At 37.4% G+C, this 19,154-nt stretch overlaps 2 protein-coding genes across 2 annotated transcripts in view; one reads left to right on the top strand and one right to left on the bottom strand.

The window, feature by feature from the left end:
* LOC149413472 (uncharacterized) overlaps positions 1-17,479 on the top strand; it is a 57,977-nt gene extending 40,498 nt beyond the window's left edge. The window contains exon 2 of the mRNA XM_089644534.1: positions 11,786-17,479. Coding sequence (XP_089500660.1) covers positions 11,786-15,508 — 3,723 coding nt within the window. The 3' untranslated portion in view covers positions 15,509-17,479. The remainder of the gene's footprint in view (positions 1-11,785) is intronic.
* Naa15-16 (N-alpha-acetyltransferase 15/16) overlaps positions 1-19,154 on the bottom strand; it is a 267,380-nt gene that overhangs the window by 226,325 nt on the left and 21,901 nt on the right. The window lies entirely within an intron of this gene.

Raw genomic sequence — 19,154 nt, 5'->3', positions numbered from 1 at the left:
TTGTCAGGCAAGTATAAATAAAGTGTGCCGATGGGGTTAGACACTAGGTAGGCACTAGGTAGGCACTAGGCAGGCACTAGGCAGGCACTAGGTGGTGCCAGTGGTCCAGCTCGGCAACTGGTTCACGAAGCCGACAGCGAGTCACGACCTCCGCCCGCGCCGCTGGCCAATCGCGCGCCGGGAAAGGAGAAACAATAATATCTACCCAGTAACGATATGTTCAAATGAATGCCATTCAAATATATACACAATATGCAGACGGCGAGGCGGTGTCGAATGCAAACAGAACCAAATACCCAAATCTACTATAATACTTTGATATACATATAGATATCAAATATATATTGAGACAGTCTCCTGGTTCCACCATACGGTATTCAACTCCATGCTCCATGTTACCTTATTTTCATCAAGGCTGATCATTGCCACCATAGTGTAGTAGTGTCCTGTTAATAGTCTTAACAATAATAAATAATGTTTCCTCGTCCTTCTCTCATTTCACACAGCTATTGGTGCGACAGCTGCATGTCCTGTTAACAGTGCCACTAGCTCCCTTAGCGGGTTTCTATCCGAATCGATCAATCGCTTGTTTGGGGTTTGAACCGTCTATGGGCACTTTAAATTATTAGATAACAATGAATCATTGACATTATTAGCTGGCAAAATATTAAGTAGCTACTTGATGTTTCACTTTACAATTTACTTTCACAAGTTAAGTGTGTAATTTGAACAATGAGTTTAAAAAGTGCAAAATCACGGGCAAAAGAAAGTGAACACCAAATTAAAGATTACAACATTCAATGTATTCCGGAGATAGTGCAATTTTGTTAAACTTAAGAGTGCTCTTCTTACAAGTTAAAACCACTAAATTAATTAAAACTTTCGATTTAAAAATTCTTATAAATCAATCAATAAGTTTAACGCGGGAATAGTCATAATCTAAACATGTTTCCGGTAAACAACCATTACATTACTTACACTTACCCTACACAACTCTTACCTATCCTTTCTCCGCATAGTAATAAAAGCGATGGAAAGTTTAAATAAATTGAGTCGTTTAAATAGATAAATTGTTGGTTTAATTTAACCTACAGATGCAACTGCTTTTACGAGCATTTAATATTGTTAAATTCCCAAGTGCATATTTTGTTTACAACTTCGCTGTAACAGAAAACAAGCTAAAGGTTGAAATTCAACACTTAATTGAACAATCAAGATAAAATCAAATTAATCTTACTAAATTGGCCATTATTGAAATTCACAATAATGCACCATAAACTGAAATGAACGGGGTAAAGACGCAAATTTCCATTTTCTAATTGAGGCATTCCCATGGCTGTAGGCTTCGAATATCGGAGGCTTTGATCTCATCAAATAATGAACACTGCCATTGTTGAAAACCACGGAGACTCACACGGCCGACGCATTTTGGCCCGCAAACACAATGGGATGAAATCTTTCACAGATGAAGTAGCATATGGAATTGAGTACGGAATCGCACACGAACTGTATTTAAAGCGATTTCTTTGGATGGTATGTGTACGCGAAGATTAAGCATTAATAAAGCTTAAATGGAATTTAATTCTTCAGACCTTAAATCCTATCAAAATTAAAGTCCCACCGGTCTAACGATTTCACGAACTAAGTAATATCTAAGATCTAAGCGCACACAAGATACTGAGTTCGGTGAGCGTGCTTTCGGAGTGTCAGGACCTAAAGCCTGGAATGGACTGTCACGTGATTTAAGAATGAACAGACTCGGCAGAATTCAGCGCTAAACTTAAAACTCACCTTCTTAGACAGTTATCAATAAAATTTCACATTCTCCACCTTAATAGTTCGCACGTAAACAACTAAGAATTTGAAAGCTTTTAAGGTCATTTCATAAAAATTCTCCAGTCTTAAAATAAATATGAGCACTACTTTTGTCGCGAATCTTCTAATAAATACAATGACAAGAGTAATGAAGGGTAAAACAGCAAATTTAAAATCTTGTAATGTCCAGTTTACTAGTTTTACTAAGTGACTTGCCACCTGCCTTGTAAGTATGTTTTTCTGTATCTGTTTTTAAATGTTAAAATTTGATACAGCCCTCATTACTAATTGTACAGCGCCCCTGAGAAGATTTATCACTAAAACGGCGTTACACAAATTATCCAATTATTATTAATATATCGCAAATGCAATGCTACAATAACGTAAATACGTATTTCTGTCGATTTCCACGTTTTAAATTCTTATTTATATTCGCTTAATACCTAGTCATGTAGTGAACATCTTAACATTTACCAGCTACAGCGGTGAATGGAGAGCTAACTGAATTTCAATACAATATTTTTTTACATTTCAAAGTTTTCCAGTAATGTTGGCCTCACTGGGTGGCTTGCCCGTGCTGAGGCCTTCATTTTATAATATGAAAATATAATCTAAATACAATCTACAATATAAGATAAAATAATACATTTAATATATAATCTTGTGTGTTTGTGAGTGATGTGTGTTTATATTGGTTTTGTGCGTTACGTGTAGGTTTTATTTTTATTTTATGGTATGAAATTTTGGTAATATTGTCTTTTTTGTTCTTTAATACATTTTGTAATTTTGTGTGTGAATTTATTTTTACTTTCCTCAATTTTAATTTCAATTTTTAGACTGTTGAAAGCTTTTATAGTATGGTATTGGTAGTGTCTTTGTCCAAAGCTTGAATTTACTGTCGGAGTTTTTATGTTTTCTTTGTACGCTTGTCTAACTGGTCTGTTAGCGTTATTTTGTGTATGTTGAAATTTATTTTGTTTGTCAAAAATGTAGTTTAGTAGTGTTTTAACGTATAATTGGCGTATATCTAGTACGTCACAGCTGTTGAATATTTGGTCTGTATCAGTCAGTCTATGTTTTTTTAGTATTACCTTTAAGATCGTTTTCTGTGCGGTTTCTATGTAATTGATAGCCGAGTTTGTTGCTCCTCCCCAAGCAATAATTCCATATTCTATTATTGATTGGCAGAGTGCAGATTAGAAGATGGAAGTCGATTTACAAAAATGCAATTACATTCGGGTAACAGAGCTACGTTTTTTTAAAAATTATAGCTAGTTTCGATTGAAACTTCGAATTCGTAATATTTGTAATAGTGACATTTTTTTACCTTTAGAATAAATTTATGACGCATTCCGCGAAGTAAAGATACGCTTGGAGGCTGTGTGCATTTTTTCTGTCGATAAGGGCAAAATGTTCACAGAAGGTATTGGAATGAATGAATCGAGGATAAAGTGGACTGGAAAATACATGCATTGGAATGCGTAACTCTGAACGGTCAGCAAGCATCCATAAATACACACTTTGTAGTCTGTTAACGCAAAAGATCATATTAAGAAAGATTTATCTGTAAAATCTATACGGGTAGTTGGGCAAACGTAGGTTTCCAATGAAAAAAGTTCTTAGACTGTAGGCTTTAAGTCCTATATGAAATAATGAAATTCGTAAAACGTTCCAAAATGCTTTCACTGGTTTTCAAAGATTTTGGTACGTATTTAAAAGACCACAGTTTGATTCTTGAATGATTTGATGTAGAGGATTTTTGTCATTGGAAAAGTTTTTTCAACATTTCCCCAACTACCCGAAGATAATTTACAGATAAATCATTTGTAGTATTTCTTGAGTTATCAGACTATAATGTGATCTGTATGGCCATTTTGAGTGACTAACCAGAAAAGCATATTTCAGTATATCTGGAATTTATAGTTCAGCACAAAATATCATTAGCTATGGAAATTTGAAGTATATATTAAACTGACATAAAATAACAGAACTTGCGACGTCATTTTTTCTAATTTTCTTATTGTTCAATAAGTGTTGAATCTCGGGCGAAAACGGGTAGTATTTAATAGCAGATTATAATCCGTGAAACATTCAAAACAATAATATATTGATATTCATGAACAAAAGTATCAATAGATATACATTTACATCCGCAGTAATTTAAATTGCGCCAAAGCGAATAAAAAGTTTTAAAAAATGGCATTGCATTAAGCCGACTGTAACAGAGTCAGAGGTTGATTTTAATAGGCGGGAGGTCAAAAAATGGGCTCGCCAGACCTTGCTCTACTAGACTCCGGCCAGTCACGACGGCCGTCCACGAACTAATGTTGGGACCTCAGGAGACAATGCCTTTAATTGGCCCTACGGCCGTTCTAAGTATCAACACTTGAAATTCTTCCGGAATGGGAATTGATGACTGGAACAATTACTTGACAGGCTTGATATGTTGATCGTGCCGCGGTGGTTAACGAAGTTCAATTTGGGGTCAGTGAATAAATAGTTTAAATCATGGAGATACATATTTTTGCTATTTGTTTTTGGGGTATTATGCCGTGTTGCGATAATACCCCAAAAACAAATAGCAAAAATACTTTTGGCCGTGAAAATCTTAAATCATATTTGAGATACATATTGTTATTGGTTAAGATAAACTTCAGATTACCGGCGGTTAAACTAAAGGAATTTAGCTGATATAAACTCTCTCCTTTCTCATAAACGATACGTGTGACGTAAAGAGAGGTTGCAAGATTCAGCTGTCAGTGGCAGGACTCTCAAGGTATCTTAATGGACGAAATGCAATATATCATCAACATAAATCTTTAGAACTTCGGGGGGAACGCTGTCTGTTCCACAAGTATTACAGAAAAGGAAGATGCTCCGAAGAATTAGCAAACCTAGTGTACAACAAAAAATGCTTAATATATTATCAGAACTACGTTTAATTTACATAGTTTTTTGGCTCTACTGAACAATTTGTCTAAGTATAGTAGCTGTCATTTTACGCCACTCAAACATCTCATTACATAAATATTAAATAGGCACGCCACAAACAGCCATATAAGCTAAGAAATTCAATAATAAAATCACGGCATGTATTACAAACGAAAAACTAACCCAAGTTGAATTATTACAAAATGCTTGTAGTGTCCTCAGCACCATGCGACCAAAACCCGTTACGTGTACCGTTAGTTCGTAAAAGAGAGTAAATCCCACTGCTGATTGTTTGATACATTATTTAAATGATCCAGTGGTTTGCATAGTGGCTCAATGGGCAGGGCTGACGGCGAGTCACCTAACCTAACCTAACTGCACTTTCATAACTGCAGGGACCGGCCTATCGTTCGTTGCACAATCGCTCAGTCCCGACACTGATTGAATCTGAGCGTAGAACTCTCAACTGCATACCCTGGCTTCACCCTCGATGCATATTTTAGATTGACGAAGAATTTACGGTTTTAACAGCAAGTAGAGAACTGGCGGATATCAAGATGTTCGTTAAATACTTAGTGCTTTACCAACAGTAATATTAATATTTTTCAAACCAAAAGCTTGTTCTTGGTATGGATACGTGTTTAATTATCATGGTTGGACCATAACAACCAACTGTTTTAACGAATTTATTAATTGACCTATCAAAACATTTCTATGTATAAGGATTTCAAAGGAGTCAACGTGGCAATTGCATTCTTAATTTGTGGAATTCTTAAGTTGTAGTGAAGCCATTTTATTGATATGTCCGAATGTGAATAGTGGACTTTCACCAGGACGACCTTAAGGGAATATTCGACTTTGTAACGAAGTCCGAATATACTTACATCAATTCTATAATAAGCTTAAGGGAATATTCGAATCTGGAACGAAGTCCAAATATACTTACTAATAAGCTTAAGGGAATATTCGACTCTGGAACGAAGTCCGAATATACTTACATCAATTCTATAATAAGCTTAAGGAGATATTCGACTCCGGAACGAAGTCCAAATATACTTATATCAATTCTATAGGTCTAATTTATCCCCAAGTAAAAATTTTTTAAACTTTTGAACCTGCCACACCTGATTCCAGAGTCAAGGAGCTTAACGAGAAGTCAACGCTCTCCACAAGATTGTCCAAAGATAACTTGCTATAAATACGTATAGTTTTCCCTTATGAAAACCAATTACATTTTTGAACGCGTAGTTCAACAAGCGAGTAGACAATGCTAAAATATTTTAAACAAATTGATTAAAAAAAATAGATCACTCCGAGATAAAAGCATGATTCTTTGCAGCACGGAATAATTTCCCAAGCGGGCTGCATTGATAGTAGGAATAGCATAATAGGACATGTCTCTCGCTATTTCGGTCGTGCGGACCAAAACGCAAACGAATTAATTAAATAACAAAAAAACACAAAGTAAAATATAAAATAAGGCAACCTTCAACCAGCGACGACCTTGTCCGGGATAGCGACACGAGAGAACGTGTTTCACAACGACAAACCGTAATGTTATAATACCGCGTATCGGACAGACGTAAAAATACCATTTAATCGGACCACCACAGCCCACAGCCCACAGACACAGACACTCGGATAAAGGGAGTAATGCCACGACTCTAAGTGCAGAAATAACAATAGCATGTCACGCGGAGTTTGGAATGCACAAGAGTGGACTTGTATGTAAAACGGTAATCATTATTAAAGTAACGCAGGGGTCGCTTCATACTGCAGTTTTGCAGGATAAAGATTTCGCTAATGACAGTCAACCTCCGATAGGCGCAGCAAAAAAGAAAAAAATAAAAATGGATAGGAAGAGGGGACAGCAAAAGACACACTTCGAGCTTTATTTATATTCTTTCATCGCCCCATACATATATGCTCTTCTGTTATTCCGACTTTTGACTTGCCCAGAGTTAAGTATTTAGTTCACTTGAACGCGCAACGTCTTCGTAGGGCGTCCCCGACTTCTTATTTCATCCACTTGTGTGTAATACAGAGTGTCCGGGGGTAAAGTGCGCTAACTTCGGGTTAAAGTTATTTATCTCTTTTACTTCAACCATCATGTAGAATCACCTCCTGAAGTTAGCGCACTTTATCCACGGACACCCTGTACATTCTCACGATACTCATTTTACTCCGGTAGCGCTATGATTTCCTCTCTTTGAGTGGTCCATTATTTATTTTTTTTATCACACAGGGTCCTCAGGGATCTCATCTCAGTCTACTTATATACTTCCTTTGCGAGTTACATGCCTCACTGCGATGTTTCAGAGTTGATAAGTTATAACTGCATTGTGGAATGCAATTTACTAGCGACTACTGCAGTCTACTCAGTCCTCCATTTAATAGTGACCTGAAATAATTCGCAAAAATACTTTCCCAAGTTCACTAACTCATCCACGTGCTCCAAGGATTAACCGTTCACTACAACATATTATTAAAATTACGCATGCTATTGTTAGGGAATAAATTATTAATTTATTCGTCCACCTGCTTAGGATTTAAGTTTCAGGCTCAGACCCACAGGCGCATTTTTTGCAATGCACGTTCAACAACCTTGAATGCAATATTGCATACAACAAGAATTTCGTTGCAAAATCACTTTTAATTTTTTTCTAAAAGCTCCAACCGAAATAATAATGGCAATGGTATGTGAATAAATAAACGATGTGTAGATTGTTTTTGGCAAATTATAGACCGTTGATAATAACTGTGAATGATAAAAAATAGAATAGTTGCAACAGTCAACAAATAAAATGAAAACACACAATTTTTTTATAATATTACATTCATATAATAAAGTAATCAAGAATTCTCGATGTTTTCTTCAAAAGACATGAAATTTCGATAAAATCATTAATTGAAACGAACGTTACGTGAGTCTAAAAACTGCTTTGATTTTGATAGATTCATTTATTTGTCATAAATCTTAAGTTTGCACTTTATAAGAGAAAATATTATAAAGGTTATTATTATTAGCTCTAGCGTCATGAAATATAAACAGCTATTCTTTCGCAATTTCTAGACCAATTTCATTTCCATCAAGAGCAACGGAGCTTTTAAATAGCCATTCGTATATTTTTAAAGAAGAGATTATATATTGAAAGATTAAATCTTCTAAAACCAGTAAGTAATAAAAATGTTCGTAAATTATCGGTGGTATCAACCTATCAACAACAAAAAAACTGTCAGTGACTTGTTTACGAAAAAGGGTATTTTTCTTGAATATTAAAAAAATGTGAAAACAAAAATAACGGTGGGTTTTTGTCAAAATTCCGATAATCGCTTCTCACCAGTCGAAACAAGTTTTTACTGTCAATCAACAAGAAGTCATCGCGGGCTTTGACATCTTAAATAAATAAAGGTACCGAATACTTATCCTTATAATAAGTCAGATAAAAAAGGAATCGATTATCGAGTATTCGTCATTTAATTGACTTTGAGTCATGATCCCAAAGCGGAATGAAGGGGAAATTCGTCATACATTTTTATTAACGTTACCTGTAAATTTGTACAACTTATAACGTCACTAATCTTAGAAAAACGTAAGAACTAGAAAGATCATGATCAATATGTCATAAGTAAACTCTTATTTATAAGGCACGTCAGCATTCCTCGAGTTCTTTGCAAGTTTTTCCTTATTTTGGTCATGAAAGGGGAAGTCGAGAACGACTTTAAAACGAATGAGAAAAACGGGTGATATTTGTAATTATAACCCAAATAGTAGACGATCAAGTAAGGGACGCATTGATTGTTTGGTAGTGTGTCGAAGAAGATTATATAATATAATAAGTAGGGATGTTTCAAATTCTCGTCATATATTTTTTTTACGAAGACCGTCGATCAGCGCATTTTTCATTTTAGTTGTCCCCTATAGACGCAGATTATCGGTCCGTTTAAGAATTTGATCAAATTATAGCAATAAAACATGAACGTTATGCTTGACAACTAATTACAATTTGATGAAAAGCTGAAACGGTTCGAAAATAGGTGTTTATAGAGGACTGTTCAGATATTAACAACAACAAAAACCAGCGAATCAAATTGTTAAGTCGGGTCATGTCAAGAGTTCGTACAGCAGAAAGTATGAGTGTATGTGATGATGTATAAAATGAATGAAGTAAAGAGTGTGTCTAACAAGAAAGAGTGGCGTCTCATTCTATCACTATGTGTGATGGTTAATTTGTCAGTCATTGGGTTTTGTTTTTAATCTTATTTGAGGTTCTTTCGGTTCGAAGTGAGCCGCCTATATATTCAGAAAACGTAGGTCTATTATTGCACAGCCCACAAAGAACTAACTTTCACAAATAATAATGCAATATAATATAATGTTGTTGGAGATAATATGATAAGAAGGCATTACAGTAACAACTAACAACATGTGTTCAGCGGTGCGAAAATGAAAACAGAGTGAAATGAAGTAATGTTCATTAGCATTATTATTACGCCGGCGATATATTAATAATTACCGCCGGTACAAATTACGAATGGGCCAAAAAGCGAGCCTTGCGTAATGCCGGAAGTGGCAGTTTTGTAACGCATTAACACCAGGACCGTCCAAGAGCTACTGTGTATAAACACATATATAAATAATTACTTTACTATTTTATTTTGGTTTGGCTGTTTCAAACTTCAAATCAACGAACAGCGCCATTTTTTTTAAATTTTTGACGTTGGAATGTTTCCCGTTAAATGCCGAATCTTGATCCATTTTAGCTGTTTATAATATTGTTCTTCAGCTGCCACGTAACAGTCATGTTGTTATGCACGTCAGCGGATCACAGCGGAGAATCAGGGGAACATTCAAATTTCAATAATTCTAAAAGGTGCTGATCTTCCATTTGTAAAAAGCCTAGTTTTTAACCATTCAAAAGAACCAAACATCTTTGAAATCACTCATACCAAGACCTCAGTAATCGTTAAACTCCATGCCAGAATTTTGTCGCGAGTGAGGAAGGCCGTTAACCTATATCTATTTTATGTTTCCAATTGATACTTCAATGGACCATAGACTGAAAATGAGAATTAGAATTGAACTTTGCGAGCTCAAAGTTGTTTGGCGAGATTTCAGATGAACATATAAAAAATACTTACAAACGAAAGCTTTCACGCTATAGTATTTTAACAAGGTTTACCTTGATATGGATATAATATTAATTAAAAATATATATAAATAATTCGCACAGATTTCACTCAAGAGTAGGTCTTCTTGTCTGAGCATCGGGAATTCTCGTCACGAATAGTCAAGAAAGTGAATTTCTCCGTAACGTTGTTGATGCGCGCAAGGTGAATAATAAGTAATCATTTATATCTTATATCACATCATTTATAGCGCGACACTTTCGATAGTTAAGTATTTACCTACTGCTTAAAACCCTTGTAAAGTATTGTATATTTAGCGATTACTCCTGGCACTTTCAACATTATCTTTGGGGGGGTGGGAAGTACCGGACCAATCAGATCTGGACTCGATTTAAGCCATTTTAACTCATATGGTTTCCCTTACTGTCATGGTGAGAAATATGATCTAAACCAAGGCTGCCCAACCTTTTTAACAGTTGCTAATGGGTGCTCCCCACAACATATTTGAAATCCATGGGGGGGGGGGGTTGTTACGGAACTTCACTGATAAAAAAATTCCTCGCACCCAAAAATTCCTGTGATTCCCCACAACAATTTTTCGAATTCCATGGGGGGGGGGGGGGTGGCTACAAGATTCCATTTCGGACGCAAAAAATGTTATATCAAAAACCGGTGTATTTTTGTTTCAAAAGTAAGTTCAACAGGTTAGATTTTTTCATCGCTGATTCTCGTTCGGAGTAGCCTAAATAGCGATAAATCGCCTTCGTTGGCAATACTGGTGACCGCAAGCAAGCTGCATTGTTTGTTTTACTGCGGGCCCGCGACACTTTTTCAAATTGGCGGATTGGCGGGTTTTTTGAAAATGGTTCACGCGGGCCACTTATAATTCGTTCGCGGGCCACATTGTGGCCCGCGGGCCTGGGGTTGGGCAGCCTTGATCTAAACGGTGTTAGAAAGAGAGAACACCACGCTTTATGTTCAAATCCATAAGTTGACTACAGAAGAATTACATAGTACAACTCTATGAAACCGAAGGTTACGACCACAATTTGAGAAAAAAATATGAAACTTGAATTTATAATTATGTTTATAGGAAACGTCAAAAAAGGCGAGGATACAATAACGGTCATAATACATTTGTCTAATAAAATATCAAAAATTGAAGTGGGCTATTTTTAAAAGTTTTATGTTAGCATTATATTTTTTGAATTTCAAACATTTTGTTAATTTGTAACTTAAAGCGTATTTCATTACCCTCCAAAAACAGTTTTTAGTTTGCGGATACATTCATAAATATACCATCTATTTGTATATTATTTTTAAGCGAAAATATTCTATCCTTCTGACAGAATATGCCAGAGGCCTGAGCTGTCAAAGGCTGGTGAGTTAGTCATGATTAGGGTTAACAAGAAGTGTCGTCACGATGAGTGATGGTGTCACGAGTCGTGTGGGATTTGGTTTTTAATGTGTGATGTTTAGAGTGTGGTGTTTGGTGTGTGGGACACGATGGGAAACGTGCATCGCCATTATCGAATGCCGCATTTATCCTATCATCAATTTTACACTCAGTTATAAACGTATTAACTTTCGTAAACGGCAGGCGCATCTTGTGTGGGAACTCAAATAACAGACAAAATGATGTGCATACATTACGAAAATTGCATTCATGACTTAGTCCATAGTGTAGTGAGTAGATGAAAGAACGCCTTCGCTTTCCACAACAAGAAAAGCGAGATAGAAAAACTAGCATTTAAATAAAATGTTATTGGTGATACTTGATTCTTTTTGCCAAATTAACTTCATGGAGATCGAGAAATTTATTCAATCGCGATGCTTCCAACCTTTGACTAATTTTGATACTTCTCCAATTTTTTCTCTTTTCTAATTTGTGTTTTTTTATCTCTTCCAGGCAACCATGCTTAACTTCTTCGTGCTGGCGTGCTTGGCGTGCGTGCTCTGCGTTCAATGCAGCGTGCTCGTGCCCACGTACGTGCTTCCGCCCTCCTCCTTCGTCAAGGCCACCAGGGACCAGAGGAGTCTCGCCGTCACAAGGACCCTGGCGAGACTCGCCGGAGGTCACATCAAACTACACAACATCGCTAATAATGGCAGCAAGGAAGCCAGTAAAGCACAGCCTGATGGAAACCATGGGAAGAACACCTTCGCGTATATAGAAAAAGACCCGAAAAATTACGAAGACAAAGAAAAAAAGCACTACGACGAGAAAGATGTCAAGTATGGAGTCAAAGATGTCAAAAATTACGATGAGAAGTTTGCCGGAGTCGTGGTTAAGCAAGAAGGACAGAGTGTCGGATGGAACCAAGGCCAGTGGGACGATGGTATGCTCATGTCTAGCGCAGGCAATGGCAAAGAGAAGAAGCAAAAGACAGAAGTCGATGAAGACAAAAAGACGCTGGCAGATCAGGTGAAAGAAGGGAAATACGGACTCATTCAAAAAGAGCTGTTTCTCAAAACACCAACGAGACCAGGTGTCATCAGTTACAATCCTAACCCAGAGACACAAGCTCAAGATAATGAGAGCAATCTAGGTGGATTGAAGAACTCAGAGATCTGGCTGTCTGAAGACCATCTGCTAGTGCTACGAGGAGGGTCATACCCAGATCATGGTTCCCGACATGGCACGGACGGAGAGGCATGGGCACCCCTAGACAACTACCAAGCCCCGCCTAGGCAGGTGAAGCTGCCGGCCAACCCTGAAGTACCGCCGCCCTTTCCCGTCCGCCTCTCCGACGGCGGACCGCTCGTATTCCTCACGCCGAATGGCAGCATTCCCGCCCTACCGCCGGGAGCGGGCTACGGAGGTGTACCTCCTCAGGGTTTCCCGTACCCACCATCGGCCGCGCCCTACCCCCCCAAGGGTGCCTATCCGGGAAACGCTCCTCCCGGGGGAGCGCCGTTCCCGTTTGCTCCATTCCCTTTCCTATCGGGGAACGGTAGCGGGCCGTTCCCGTTCCCGAGCCCGCTGACTGACGGTCCTCCAGGGGCCTTCCTCCAGGGACAACCTCCGGGGAACCTGAGCGACCTCTACGATGAAGACGACCCGGCCAACTACTACCCGCCGCCCTACAGCTTCGTCTACACCCCAGACAACACTAGTGCTGTGCCGCCGGGTCCTCTTGTACCAGGGATAGTGCTGCCTCCTCCACCGGACTTCTTTGGCCCGTTGGAGCCAGAAGTGCCCTCCACCTCGGCTCGCCCAACTGCGCACGTCTACCCTCCGACTTCTGGCGCTCCACCCACAGCAGTACTGCAACCGAAGCCACCCAAGCGTCCTGCTCATTCCTACTTGCCACTACCCAAGCCAGCATCTGCCCTACCCGAGACCCCAGATAATAGTATTGAAATTTCCTCTGTTCCTCCTACCAAAACTATCACAATCACTTCCCGTCCCATCAAGAAACCCAACAAAGTGGTCTTCATTCCCAAGCCAAATCCTCCCAGAAAAGTATATTCCACAACTCCCACTGCCATCCATCCTTCAACTGTTACTACTACTAAACTGGTGGAAAAGAAGCGACCAGCAGTCACGATTCTGCACAAGCCAATCAAGACCACATTGAAGCCAGTGTCTGGCGGGCTGTATGACTACCCAGAGAAGAACAACTACCTGGAGAACAACTCCGTTTCTCCCTCTCCGCAACCGTTCTTGGTGTACGGTCCCCCGGAAGGCAACCGCGTACAACAGTTGTCAGAGAACTATGTGACTTCGACTGTGGTGCCCCTCAGGGCGTACTACAACGACCAAAACTACCAGGACATTTTGTCCCAGATTCAGTACTCGAGACAGAAGGCTCCCGCCAATACACGCATCCGACCAGAATACTACAGTCCCAAACAGAATGGCAAGTCTGTCGCGTCCTTTTACTTTTATGAAGAACCCGTCAAGCAAGCCCAGAGCACTCCTGCCCCACAGGCAGCATACTATGATGGCAGAAATTACTATCAGTCTGTCGATGAGAATGGACAGGTGATTCGCGATGACTATCTGTACTCCTCTGGCAACCAGGGAAATTTCGTGCCCAGTAATAGTAACTTGGATTACAGGCCGATTCCCAGTAGAGAACCTTCACCATTCTTCTATGTGCCACAGCGTCAGGGATCCAGAACTCTAACAGAAGAGTACTTCAGCATCAACCAAAACAACAAAGTACAGAACAGTTACGTTCCTCAACAGCAATCCCTGCCGCAACAGCAGTCTGTACAGAGCAGTTACGTGCCCCAAACGCAACAACAATCGGTACAGAATACATATGTGCCTCAAACACAACAGCAATCAGTACAGAACACTTATGTGCCTCAAACCCAAACGCAATCAGTACAGAATACTTACGTGTCACAGGCCCTACCTCAGCAGCAACAACAGCAGGTTCAAAACAGCTATGCGTCACAACAACCGCAGTCACTATCTCAACTGTCTCAGAGACCTGGATCTTTCTATGACCAAATAGCCAGTATTCAACAAACTATTGATTACTACACCACTCACAGGCCAAAGGTGAAGCTGTATCAGCCTAATCCCTACAGAGAGGTGAGGCAGAAGATCAAGCCAACTCCGAGGCCGGTATATCAATTCAACTACCAAAATCAAAACAATAATCCCCGCCCCGAACAGAACACATTCCGTGCTCCGAAAATGGATGATACCGAACCCTTCAGGCCTATGGTGTCGTACAGCAAGCCATACACCTACGAAAATGAATATCCAACGACGCCACAATCGACCATATTGTCTGAAAGTCCAAGGGTATCTACAGAAAGCCCCCTACCTTCACAATATTATACGACAGCAAAGCCTGAAGACTATGATTATGAAGATAAGCAAACAGTAGAACGCGTGACAAACAGACCTTCTGTTTTCACCCCGGCGCCAGTGAAGTCGCAAAAGCTGAGAAGTCATGGACCCACAACAAAGAATCCAGTTAACCATGCCTATTACACAAAACAAGAGGAAAGTCTCTTCGACGATATCACTAAGAACTATTTCACCATCTTTGGACAAAAGATTGAAAACGGAAATAGAGATAATCAAGGATTAGGAGTCACAGCACCATTAAGATCAATTGAAGTCAGCACAATCAAAACACCCTTAAACAATGGCATCAATATTCAATATGCAAACGATGATGAAGCTAGTAACTACAGATCTGAATCGAAACCTATTTCACTAGCCAGCGACACAGAAGTGAACTACAGACAGCCCAGGCCACTAGTGAACCCAGACAGTGAATTCATACCAATTGTGAATCCACAGATACAGGCCAAGTACGAAGCTGAGCAACAGATCAAGCAGATCAGAGAGCAGCTGTATCACAAGCAGAGATCGCAACAGAATGTAGAAGTTATCAAATCTGAACAGTTACAGCCTGTTAGGGAAGGACATCAATTTGCAAGGGATCAGCTTGACTACTACAGACCTCTTAGTGGGCAACAGGCTTTGACCCAAGTCAGCGGGGCGTACAATCAGAGGCAAGTGGCTGAAGGAAGACCAGGCTCACTGGTGGCCTATAGACTTCCGGGAGAAGGCGCTCATGTCTATTTCCTAACTCCCCAACCAGCAAGACCCGAAAACTACAAATACAGAACAGCCGAAGAAATATCAGCGCTCAGTTAGATATGCAAAAGTGATTTAGGTTAATAAAGACTGCGTGCTTTATGCCGAACATGTGCAAAATTAATTAAAACAGTGAAAGGTATTATGGTCATATTTAGGAACACGGAAAGACAATACAATAATACGTACGCGGTACAAATAAGTGATATTGAAATAAGAGTGTGAAGACACTGAAATTATTTATAATGATAATTGTTTTGGTCCTTTAAGCACTAAAAAACAAGTGTTTGGGGCAAAGTAATCCTAAATTAAGATATATATTTTGTGTGGATTGTAATTCACTAGTCTGAACATTTCTATACATAACTGTGGACAATATGATGGGAAGGGATTGTATTAAATATTAAATTGAAAAGCGCAAATGTGATGAAAATGCTATACTTTTAAGTAGGTAGATAAGTAGTGTCATTATTAAAAATTACTATGGTTATAAAATTTGTAATAGATTGATAATCGAGCTTTGCTTTGCAAATCCAAGTGTTTCAATAAAATTCCAATGCAAAATGCCAAGGTTAAGAATTTTAGTTTAATTAAAAACTCCTATATATTTAAAACTGTTATTATAAGGAAAAAATAATTATAATATGTATAAAACATTGGTCAGCGACATTTGGTGAGACAATCTTATAACATAGAGAAAAGTTAAATAAATGTTATCTTATTAAATTTAAGAGAAAACTAACAGAAAGACATTCAAAATAACATGAACATCAATGCCATACTTTATCTGTTTCAAATGAAAACACACCGAACATTATTTTAATAGATTGTAGCGATGCAGTTATCAAATTTAACGCGGTCGCAGTAATCTAAAGTATAGACATGGTAAATTTATCCTTTGTTCTGTGTCATTGTCGAAGAAAAGAAGTTGTTTAAATAACTTCACTTATGCTGCATTTTGAATAAGAAAACAGAAAACCAATTTGGCTACAAATGAAACGGGTATTCTAGGTCCAAATCATTTGTTGGCAATTCAGTAATAAATGGGTTGATAAACATTGAGTTTTCGCAAACTTCAAAAGGAAATACACCATCAATATATTATTTGTCAAAAACATAAATACGTATATGCATAATGTATTAGGAATTCTGGCAATAAGAGCTTTTTGTGGTGACAAAACAGTGGGTCAATAATAAACGCCATAATTCTTTCTGAAATGTAGAAGTAGAAACATAATTAAAATAATGAGCACTGTCTAGGTATAATAACTCACCATGAAATATTACCCGTTTTAGACTTTTTTGGATGTATAAATTAACACTGACAGTCGATTACTTGGAATTGTTGTAAAAAAAAGATTGTCCGTGCTGAGAAGCACGATTGTAATCAGTATTCTTGGAGTAGAAAAAAAAATACTTGTCGCACTAGAGAATTTTTGTGTAAATAATACCTTCATTCTATAAATTATGTCACTCATTACATATAGAGTTAATTGCATTCATTTTGACGAATGTCTGTTAAAAGGGATTAAATATAATACAAATAAAAACACTTACAATATCATCAGTGGTAATCTATCGCGCTTTAATCATATTTAGCCACTTTGCAAGAGACAAAAATCTGACAAAAGTAGGGCAATTGAGATGTACGGTTAAACTGCTTCGGTGATTGAAGTAAATTTAGTTAAATTGTCTGCATAATCTCTCTAGTGTAGGACAAGAACTAAAACATCACAAGGTTTTAGTACCAAAATTAGAGATAAGGCAATCCTGCATCAACCGGACATCATTTCACTTCATCTTCATCAAATGAAATAATATTATATAAAATGTAAATAACACGCCCTGTGAACTATTTATTTATTAATGTTAAGTTCAACGCTGCAACTTGAACATAAATAATATTAATACGTAGCAATATGTAATATGAAAACGATTGTAATTTATACATAATAGAAAGAGTATGAGAAATTCTCACGTACTTTGTAAGGGTTGACGACGACAACAATGTTAATTTTTTCATAATAAAAAAGGAATTAAAAATATACTTACTGTGTTTTTATTGCATTACCTGACGTCGTCGAAAAACTTTTCATTACCAAATTTTTTTGTAACTTAAGTCTTGAGCAGAACTGATTGCCTTAGACTTTAATATGACTTTCAAAGAACCCACAACCCGCCCTAAATAGAGTAGTGGAAGCACGGAACAAATTTCCACAAAATGTCATTGATGCCATTAATATAAACCAATTTAAAGGTTCAATGGATTCTTATTTGGAGAGAAGAAAGGATTAACTTATTTTTACTGTTAAACTTATTGTGAAAGCATATATGAGCAAGTCAGCAGAATGTTGCTTGCTCACTAAATAATAATAAAAACAATGTTCTTTTTCAACAAGACTGGTGTGGGTGTACTACCCCGCCTGCTATATTTCTGTACACAATACACACAATATGAGTCGTGTAATTTCTATACCCGCTATATCAACTTTCATTGATTTGGAGAAAACCGCAAAAAACTGTCACATCTCTAGCGTACATAAGTAATTTTTTTTATTTTTTTTTTTTATTGTTTAACTTATAACATTGTTACATTGTACATAAAATTAGGTAATAATAGGTAATAGTGTAAAACATATGTTATTGAATTTCTACTCCAATGAAGAGTGCTAGCTCTTGAGCTTGGCGTAGGAGTTATTTGACAATTATTTCATGTTTATATCAGTAATTAACATAATTACAGTACAATAAATATCAACTTAAAAGAGGATTGTGACGTTAATTTTGGTTGTAAGGGGCCGTTCAAGTATTACGTAAGCAGATTTATTACAATTATTTAAATTACCCCCCAGTGCTGACGTAATCACTATCTCGACCCCTCCACCCCCCCCATGTCATCAAAAATAAGCAAAGCAAAGACCCCCCTGCCCCCCTATAGTGCTTACATAATACTTGAACGGCCCCTAACATGAATTGAAGTTATAACATTTGATAGGTGATATTAATTTTTTTTAAAGATAAATTTGACCTTCTTTTTGAATAAAATAAAATCTGGTATTTTTTTCACTTCTTCGGGAAGACTATTAAAATATCTTATGCATTTGTAAATGTAATTATTGTGCATTTGTTGTGTTGAAAATAGAGGAATTTGGATGTTAAAATTATGCCGGATGAGTTAAATTTAAGTTTTTTTATTACAGTTTCTTTATATATTTGTAATATTGCATCTTTTTTATAGAGGTCTTCAATTTTTGGTACTTCGAAAATTTTGAACAATGATGCTGAAGAGAATGTTGGTTTTTTTTTCAAAATTACTTTGATAATTAGTTTTTGTACCACTTTTACAGAGCTTAAATTTTTTTCATATGCACCTCCCCACCCAATGATTCCATACTGAAGTAATGATTGGACTAGTGTGTAATAGACTTTTTTCAGGTTGTTTAGCTTGAGAACATTTCTTAATTGTATTACAATTTTTTATATAATGAATTGGAGTAATAAAATTTCGAAAAGCATTTATTTTTCTATTTATGTCTATCAATAATTAAGTAATTTCGATAAATAAAATGGATAAAGTGGATTTTGATACTCACTTCGTGATATAGAGGCTTTTGAAAGTCAACTGAGTTGACATGGCGGGTTTAGAAACACACGCGTAGATCATTTTGACACACGAGCGTGGCGTCAGAGTGGCGGCCATATTGTA

The sequence above is a fragment of the Hesperophylax consimilis genome, chromosome 21, assembly GCF_061612785.1.
Source record: "Hesperophylax consimilis isolate HC1 chromosome 21, BYU_Hcon_1.0, whole genome shotgun sequence".
Classification (NCBI taxonomy): Eukaryota; Metazoa; Arthropoda; class Insecta; order Trichoptera; family Limnephilidae; genus Hesperophylax; species Hesperophylax consimilis.
Note: the sequence above shows the minus strand (reverse complement) of the source record. Positions and strands in the feature narration are given on the sequence as shown.